This window comes from Dipteris shenzhenensis, chromosome 27 (assembly GCF_047967505.1).
Source record: "Dipteris shenzhenensis isolate YYH24624 ecotype China chromosome 27, Dip_SZ_1.0, whole genome shotgun sequence".
Classification (NCBI taxonomy): Eukaryota; Viridiplantae; Streptophyta; class Polypodiopsida; order Gleicheniales; family Dipteridaceae; genus Dipteris; species Dipteris shenzhenensis.
Window position 1 is genome coordinate 21,784,984 of NC_141622.1, and position 9,218 is coordinate 21,794,201.

Sequence of the window (9,218 nt, forward strand, 5' to 3'; positions counted from 1 at the left end):
TCTGCAACTCACTTTATTCGTAATCTTTCCCCTCACTCACTTTTCTTGTAATCTTTAACTTCAATCACTATATTTGTAATTATCTTTCATCTCACATTATGGTGTGCACTCTAGAATCCTTAAATTCCTATCTTTGACATGCCTTACTCTCACACTCTTAGCTCCTTCTTTCTCCTTTCTCCTATCATTCAGCCTTACTGTTGCTCTTTTGCTTCCTTCCCCTTACTCTCACATTTTCAGCTCCTTCTTTTGACTTTCTCCTACCCCCTCGTCCTTACTCTCTCTCTTTCGCTTCCTTCACCTTACTCTCACACTCTCAGTTCCTTCTTCTGCCATTCTCCTTTGCCCTACTCTCATCTCTCTCTTTCGCTTCCTTTGCCTTACTCTCACACTCTCAGTTCCTTCTTCGGTCATTCTCCTTCCCCTTATCTCACACTCTCAGTTCCTTGTTTCACCTTTTTCTTCTTCATCTCAAAGCCTTACTCTATCGAACTCTCCTTCTTTTGCCTTTTACTTCTTCATTTCACAGCGTTACTCTCTTAGCTTAAAGCTTCATGGATCTTTTCAAAGTCATCAATTCTGTGGAGGAAGCCATTAGCACCAATAAAGATTGGATCACCAAGAACAGAGAGCAAAGAAAGAGACAACGAGCTCCATTAACCCAGGAGGAAAAGGAGGAGTTTGCTCTTCAAAAGCACCTAGAGAAGGAGGAGAAAGAAAAATAAGTAGGTCTACTAGCGAAATAAATAGATTACTTTCATATAGGAGAGAGCTAACAAACTTTCTAAGTGAGGTTACTTCTCATAGCAATCGTTATGGGAGATTTCCACCCAATGAAGTGCAAGTCATATGGAATTGAGAAAGTGCTATCCAGGGAAAAAAAGTATAACTCCTTACTTCTCTTGTGTAGTTTTAACTATATTCATCATGATGAGATGGTATCAACACAAGAATGGGTTGAATCTTGAATAAAAATGGCAAATATTAATGCCTTCTAGTGAGAGGCTTCTTGTAACTACTTTGAAGGAGTTTGTTAACACCATTATATATATTATGAGAGTTTTCTTATTGTAACTAATATTTTCCTTCTAGTGAGAGGCTTATTGTAAGTACTTTGAAGGTGTTTGTCAACACCATTATATATTTTATGTGAGTTTGCTTATTGTAACTTTTGAAGGTGTTTGTTAACACCATTATAAATACTATAAGAGTTTACAACTGCTTCTTATCTTTTGGTGTAACTTATCTTTGCCACCTTAAAATTTATAATTTTGATTTCATTTCCTTCAAAAAGATCTAAAAAATTGCTTGTTTTTATGTTTTCATCTATGTTTTGTAGAGTGGTTTTTTATGCAAAAACTAGTCCAAAAGTATCTATAAAAATGAATTTGTACATTGACAAGTCCAAAATTAATTAAATAAGTGTTTCCTTCTCTATGGCTTGTTGAGCTTGATTGTATATAGATCTTTCCAAGTATTTTTTGGTTTCAGCTAGCTTACAGAGTGACTCTTGTAATTTTTGTCGCTCCAAGTCCAACGCCTTTCGCTCCAAGTACAATGCTTTGGCTTTATCATGAAGATCCTCATTCTAACTTTAAAGCTCTTGCATAGAGTTATGCATTGCAATTGTTTACCCGATTGCAATAACTAAGCAACCTCGCATGTCCATTTCCAAAAAACCAAACTACCTCATGCATTGTAAGAAAAGGACTTGGAGTAAAACAACGTCTACCAGGAGGGGCATCGATCTGGCCACCACGCTAGAGCGAATCGGGCATAACTTTATGTAGGATCTTTATGATAAAGCCAAAGTAGTGGACTTGGAGTGAAATGCATTGCAATAATGGTGCTATTTCCTAAATGTGCTAGCATCTCTACTTGGGCTCTACACATCTTGCTTGCTTGCATAGCCATTGACTGAGCATTGTTTTAACCGATTGCAATAACCAAGCAACTCTGCATATCCATTTCCAACAAACCGAACTAGCTCATGCATTGTATGGAAAGGAGGGCTCTTTTGGTTAGTAGGATCTAAAGGATACAAGGATCCTTCTACCCAAAGGTCGAGATGCTTCTTTCCTTGCGAACGAAGACTATGGATTTTAGAAGCTCCCCTCAATCCCAGACTATGTGTGCTTGCATATTCAACCTCCAACCTCACAACCCTCTTGAAAATAATTGAAAAGCTATTCGGTGCATAGAACTTGAAGCCTCAAGAAGAGGGTGAGAGGATGATAGAAGAATTGAGAAGGTTTTTGCAGATATGGTATTGCATTTGGCCAAGTAAAGTTTATGAAAGATGAGAACAAATCTAGAAAACCAAGCAGTGTCAAAGCTTTAAATTTTCTTTTTGCAAAGAAAAAGAATGATAGGCTCAAGCATGTGGATGAGTTTGATGTATGGTGAAAGCTACACAACGCCTATTGTGAACAAGTGAGAAGGGGGTAAAAAGATTTAAAAATCATTGTTCCTTGATATCTTGGTACCTCCACTACTACAAAAGAAAAGGTTTAATGAAGGTGATTTGGAGAGCCTCATCAATGCTGTGAATGACTTTTGCATCAATACTAAGATCAATTATGGAAAGAATCATCTCACATAGTACGTGGTAATCTCTAATTTCAATATTGAGAGAGCCACTTCACAAGGCAGCTAAGAAGAGGAAGGCAATGGAAGACTTGCAATTTCTCTTCAATGATCCTGATACAAGGCCCTTGACTATCACAGAGCCCCTTACATCCACCCTTACATCCACATTGGCAAACATATCTTTTAATCCAACAATTGAAATTTAGTCATTGGCCCCAATCATTATTGAGGGAGAGAATACCTATTGCTCCATGTCATCGAGACTATTTTAGGTTTGAGAGAGGACGAGATACTGGGGTTTTATCAAGTTTTGATGTAGCATCAAAGATCCTAGATTTTTGAGATCAAGAAAAGATTGGGATCAATTCCTTATCACAACACTTGCAAATTTGAAGGATGGAGACACCTGGACGTATGACTTGCTACTACATGTACCATGAGCCAAAGAAACTTTGACCTCTTAAAAAACACAAGTTGTAGTTGACAAGACTATTTTCATTGGAGATGATAAAGGTGCATAAAGGACACTGATGTGGTGCTAAGCAATGTAGCATCCCATCTTTAAGTAATCTTTGAACTAATGTAGAATGCCTTTGAGATTAGAAAATTTCCTCTTAAAGGGTCATGCTTGCACTACCTTTGGTAAATTGGTCACTCAACTGGCACACTACATTGTCCGTTTGCCCATAGGTATGATGGTGGTGTTCCACAAGAGCTCTTAACCATATGGATAATGAAGCTGCTTATAAAGTGTATGGTGATTGTAAGGCCCTATCCCTATCACAAGAACATCTGAAAGGTACGATGGTAAAGTTGTTTGAATTGTGCACGCCAGAATCCTATTGCCAATACCACAAACTTATTACATGCACGTGTATGTCTCTTGAGATACTTTCTTGAGCAACTTTAATGGTAATCGATCGGAGCAGGCGCAAATCGAAGCTCCTTCCCTTCAGCGCAGATGTCCTGGTAGCCCCCAAAATGAAAATGGAGTGAGTGCTCAAGATTACAATGAGATGTAAGGCAAATGAACAAAGAACGGAGGAGACTTCTTACCGCAGCGAAGTGATTGACATCTCGATGATGCGCCTCATCCGCACGAATAGCCAACACTACGTCCCTGATCTTAGCATCATGAGGTAGTCTCCAATAGTCAATGGCGATGGGAGGAGCAGGATCGTTGGGCAGCTCCTTATTATCAATGGCTTGGAGAAATTCGGTATAGGACTGCACCGCTTCTTCTTCCAAATAACCGGCAAATCGATGGGCAAGACGAGGAGATAGAGCATATAAGATGAAGTAACAATTAAAGAAGCCGCCCTGGACGGCAAGAACGAGAGCCCTCTCGAATGCGTTGGGCTTGAGCACCTCTATCCAGGTCATGAGGTGCATCCTTTCGTTCTCAGCTTCGCCAAGAAGCGTTCGAATCCATCCCCCGCTGTGTTGGAACTTCCTGAGGGATTTGCAATGCAATAGCATACCGCCCACCATGCCCGGAACGGCAGCCACCGTCTCTAGGAGCAAAGCGTGACTGACATGACGGTTCTGCAAGGCAATCAGAAATTGTGAAGTGAGTAGGACTGCTGCAGAAAACACCGAATGAGAGGCTTAGACGAGGCATGGAAGAAGGGCATTCCGGGCCGATCACTCACCTCATCGCTGCTGACCAGGATCGAGCTGGTGCTTGGCGTTATCCATAAGCACCTCTCCTGGCTCGCAGAGAAGGGCGGAGAGCCCGTGTTGGATGCCTCTCACATCCATACCAGCAGGAAACGAATTTGCGAGCGGCCAAACAGTCGCTCGCATCGTGAGCCCTGCTCATAATGCCCACATCCCTTGCCATCGACAACGGGAGGCAGAGTAGGAGCAACAAAAGCTACTACATACAGATTCTTACCCCAAAGCACGAAAACCATCAATATACCTTGAAGATGAGATCCCGAGGGATCCTCAGAGAGGCAACGGTGTGCTGTGCAAGCTTGTCCACCCACTGCTCGGCTTTGTAATGCTTAGTGACATCGATGGACAGATCCGGATGGTAAGAATCTGCAGGCTGGAAGCAAAGAAACAAATGAGATCCTGAGAATGGACGAATAAAAAAAGAAAAGGGTGTGGAAAGGAAGGGAACAGGTACCGTGAAGCAATGCCAAGGCCAAGGGGAGCCATCATCGAGGGTGGTATTGTTGGGAACGATAGCCCAATTGGAGCTGCTATGCTGAGGGAGGGGAGGTTGAGGGGCAAAAGAGCTGAGTTTACAAGATGGTGCAAGAGCATCAAGGGGAAGGGAGCCTCTTTGAAGCAGGGCACGGGAGAGCAAAGCTGCTGTTGGACGCAGACGGCTCATCATCTTTACCAACAAGGAGAACTTGAGTGATGTTTTAGGACCCAAAATGTAAAGAGTCAAAGAAAGTGGCTTTGGAGTGAGCACAAAGAATGAATAGTCAAGGGTGGCTTACTAGGAGGACTCAAGGCAAATGATCAAATTGGGGTGCCTAGCCTTAGTTTCACTCCTTTATATACATACATAGAGACACGTGTCCCGTGCTTGAATAGAGAAGCTTCCCTTGCACGTGTCTCGTGCTAGAAGCCTCCCTTGTTGGCTTCCTCTTGTTGGAAGCTTCCCTTGCTCCTTCCTCTTCTTGTGGGTTCCTTCCCTCCCTCCTTCCTCTCTTCTCTCTATAAAGTCATCTTGTTCAAATAGGACTCTATATTCCTCTCATTAGGATAAGACTTAGTAAAAAGTCTATGTCATATCAAGGACCTTGTTGACTATTTATATCATATTGGGATAAGCGTTAATGTGATAAGATTGGATCGTATGCAAGAAAACATTGACATTTCTATCATTAGTACTTCACATCGCTTAGTTTTAACTTAAAGGATTTTGTAAGTAAATCTACTAATACGAAGGATTATTGAACTATCAAAAGGTTGATATGCCTTATCTATATTGTCCTAAAAGCCAACTCTAATATAATGCAACCCAAAGACAAGCCCCTCGAGATATTGCTCCGAAAAAAGAGAAAATGTGTTAACTACTTGGGAGAAGGATTTTAAATTTATGTAATCACTAAAACTATGTAAGTCTCATAGTAGATTGCTATGTATCTAGCAACATGAATAAGATTGCACAGGTGCAGCATGTGAGCCTTTCCTCTTAGTATAGTTGAAAGCAAGCTCTTTTGGAAGCAAACGAGAAACTAAACGATTTTTTAATGGGTTTCAAAACAATTTTTAAAAGGGCTTTGGGCTATTAAAAGGCAATTCTATAGGATGATCTCCACAAGAGTGCACAAGTGCGTGTGAACATTGGCTCTTAGTATAGTTGAAAGCAAGCAATTTGGATGCAAAAGAGAAAGCAAACAATTTTTTAAAGGGTTTCAAATGATTTTTAAAGGGTGTTGGGCTATTAAAAGTTTATAGGATGATCTCCATAAATTAAATTTGAAACACATAACTTCATTAAATTTTTTTAAAAGTACATGTGAGAATTCACAAAGGAGTTTCAATGCTCCACTATAGCACTACCTCTAAGGAGGCAGTGCTAATAAATGCTCCCATTAAAGGTTAAGTATTCACATTTTGTAAATATTGTATTTACATGAGTTTTAAATCCTTGATTAGGAGAAGAGTAGAGGGGAAGGCTACATAGGTTAGCAACTTAATAGGTGAGATCCATTGTCAGACAACTCAAAACAAATGTAATATTCTTATCGATTAAATGAGGGTGAAAGAGGTTTAAAAATACTCATGTACATGCAATTATATGCACGAGGATTTTGGGTGTCTTGGCACAACTCAAGATTTAGCTCAATTGGGGTAGATCCCACGCAAGAAATCAATCGAAAATGTGCCTGTCTTTAGAATAATTGGATTGATGCAATGAAAGAAGAGAGATTTAAAATAAGTCACTTAGCATGGAAATTAGGTGAGAGCCATTATGAGCCTATTCCACATAAAACTAATACCATTATAAATTAGATGATGGTGGCATAAAAAAAGCTTGGTGTATATACAAGTTATGATAAAGAGGAGAAATATTATAGGAAATGTTTTTTTACAAACGCATGTAGAGAGGGCCTCTAGATTGGTTCACCACTGTAATGCATTTCCCTTCAAGAAAGTGGCTACCTTTCTGCTTTTGGAAGACTTTGTGAAGTTTCCACCTCCATAGGCTGCATCAAATTGTTGGATGAATGTTAAAGCCTTCAACCTATCCTGAGCACCATTAAATGCTCAAATTTCACTGATGCCCCACCTTCTTTGAAGTGTTTAGGCTTCCCCTTGGGTGTCAAATTATCATATACATTGGTGGATGTAAAAATGGAGGCTGCACAAAGTTCCCCTCATTTAGAGCACCTTTAGCACTACTCACCACATAGTTTACCATTTGCTCCTGCTCAGAAGCCAGACACCTGATTGGCCACTTTTAGTATTTCTTTATTCTATAGAAAAAATTACAACAAGGCTAAATGCCCTTGCACCTATCCAAACATAACCCCTTAGATACATAAGGTTTGCACACATCTTGGAGGTGTTACTAGCTACCCGTCTTAGCCACACAGCTCTCACAGGCTGTCACTAGTGCCAAACCTTTGCTGCCCTCCTCGAGATATTCTAGCTGATAGAGAAAAGAAGGCATCTCTCTCTCTCTCTCTCTCTCTCTGTCTCTTTCTCTCTCTCTCCCTCTCTCTCTCTCTCTCTCTCTCTCTCTTTGCCGCACTCCCTCAACATAGCACTTTAACAATATTCAACTTGTTATTCATACATGTGATTACTCAGATTATGGAAGGATACTCAATATGAGAAACAACTCGATGCCTTCTCTTCTATATTATTGGCCTCAACCCTATGGGGTTTGTTGGCTATTACAAAGACAAATGAAAATGACTTGACTAGGGACCCTAGAGAGCAAGCTCTGATATTCTAAACTAGACGACAAAATCTGTGAGAACAAAAGGAAAGAGCTCATCAACTGTACTGAGCTATACAGAAGGAGCCACCGCTCGTGTTTACTAACACATCGTGAGAATTGCCAAGGGTTGCCATGCAACGAAGTCTCCAGATCCACACCATAGATGTGCTAGTAGACGTATGCCAAATGTATTCTACCAGTGACATGCACTTACCAACGTGCATGGTCCAATCACAACTTCTTTAAAGCAAACATACCAAGTATGTGCACCTAAGTCTTCCATGATGTGTCACACACATCTAACATGCCCTCTGTTAAGGGCAAAAGCAGCAACAGCAAAGAGGAACTAGGGGGGGAGTCCTTAGATCATTAGTCCTTAGATCATTAGTCCTTAGATCATTATCATTAATACGTTGTATCTAGTTTATAGTGAGATATGAAAAGACGGAAGTTCTAGGACTAGGCGGAGAACTGAAGAGGCACGGCAACCGTCACGGCAACCGTGAAGGAGTTATGTGTGCCGGTTAGATAAAAGAGAAGAGAGCGATCGTTCAGGGGGCTCATTGATGAGGATCGGAGCAAGGATCAGTGCTATGTATCAGAGAGTACGGTGTTGTACTGCTCGGAGAAATGTAATATAGAGATTCTATTGCATCTACCTTATTGTTTTATCATGAATGATTCTGTCGATCACTGTTCTACTCTATGAATTTTCATACGCAGTTCTGAAGTACGATTACGCATGTAAATCTGTCGCAGTAGTGCGTTTCGAGTTAGTCTTCAGAGTAGAGAGGGCTAACACTTTGGCGACCACGGAAGATTTCCATGTTTGTCGCGGTGGATACCCCGGAGAGGTTGGATGCTCCCCATCTGTAATACTCTGATTCCTCGGTGCGTGGACTAGCGCATGAATGACGCTGGGAGTGCGCCAGGGGGAACATCGCGCTCTCCGGAACGGCCTCGGCAGCCTGCAACTCCAGTATCGGCACGTACAACCCGCGAGGAACGGCATGACAGATATGTGGCTCAACGTGATCTTCTCTTCGGCTTCTTCACGGATAGTGAGAGTAGTAGCCGCTCTGACACACCTCCGCTGATCCCAGGAGAGGAAGGTCCAGTCGTTTCCGGTGTTCAGGAGGAAGGCGAATCCTCCGGACGCAGTAGCCCGTTCGATTTAACAAGTACTCCTCCGGAAGACGAAGCGTCACCGTTGCAGAATTCCCCACCACCGAGTCCCAGGAGACGGAGGGGTGGTGTGCCTGCAGGAAGCGGAGCCCCAGGTCCGTCACCAGATCCCGGTAGGGGAGGTGGAGGCGGTGGAGGCGGAGGCGGGGGTGGAGTTCCGGCGGTAAGTAGCGCGGCTATTCCACCACTGGTACCCAGGATGACGGTGAAGTACCCCAAGTTTTCGGGACGGGATAAGGAGGATGCGGATGCACATATACTGTCATTTGAGATGGCATGGATGGTGAATACGGCTCCACCAGTGCAGGCGACAGATCTTATGAAGATGGCGACTTTCATCCCGACACTGCAGAAGCAGGCGGCAGTATGGATCGCGCAATATGGAGCTACCCATTTCGCCACGTTTGATCTACTGCGGGATGCCTTTTTGCTCCGGTTTCGGGAGGACAAGACCCGTGTTCATGTCCTGGCCAAACTGGGGAAACTGGAACAGAAGAACCAAGAAGTGGAGGCGTATGCGGCCAGGTTT

The 9,218-nt window shown here is 42.3% G+C and overlaps 1 protein-coding gene across 1 annotated transcript; it reads right to left on the bottom strand.

Moving 5' to 3' along the window:
- Window positions 1-3,382: 3,382 nt before the first annotated feature.
- Window positions 3,383-5,066, bottom strand: LOC147884038 (ubiquinol oxidase 3, mitochondrial-like). Its single transcript, XM_087398305.1, has 4 exons — window positions 4,724-5,066; window positions 4,514-4,642; window positions 3,646-4,134; window positions 3,383-3,555 (listed from the first exon to the last, which is right to left on the bottom strand). The coding sequence occupies exons 1-4, from the start codon at window positions 4,934-4,936 to the stop codon at window positions 3,496-3,498; spliced, it is 891 nt and encodes a 296-aa protein (XP_087254431.1). The 5' UTR covers window positions 4,937-5,066; the 3' UTR covers window positions 3,383-3,495.
- Window positions 5,067-9,218: the final 4,152 nt, after the last annotated feature.

What these genes read in the sequence shown, in the direction of transcription:
- LOC147884038 (XM_087398305.1), bottom strand. Translation starts at nt 4,936, where the DNA reads ATGATGAGCCGTCTGCGTCCAACAGCAGCTTTGCTCTCCCGTGCCCTG. An exon ending in GGCCTTGGCATTGCTTCACG is followed by an intron (nt 4,643 to 4,723) that starts GTACCTGTTCCC and finishes CTTTGCTTCCAG; the next exon opens with CCTGCAGATTCTTACCATCC. An exon ending in CTCGGGATCTCATCTTCAAG is followed by an intron (nt 4,135 to 4,513) that starts GTATATTGATGG and finishes ATTGCCTTGCAG; the next exon opens with AACCGTCATGTCAGTCACGC.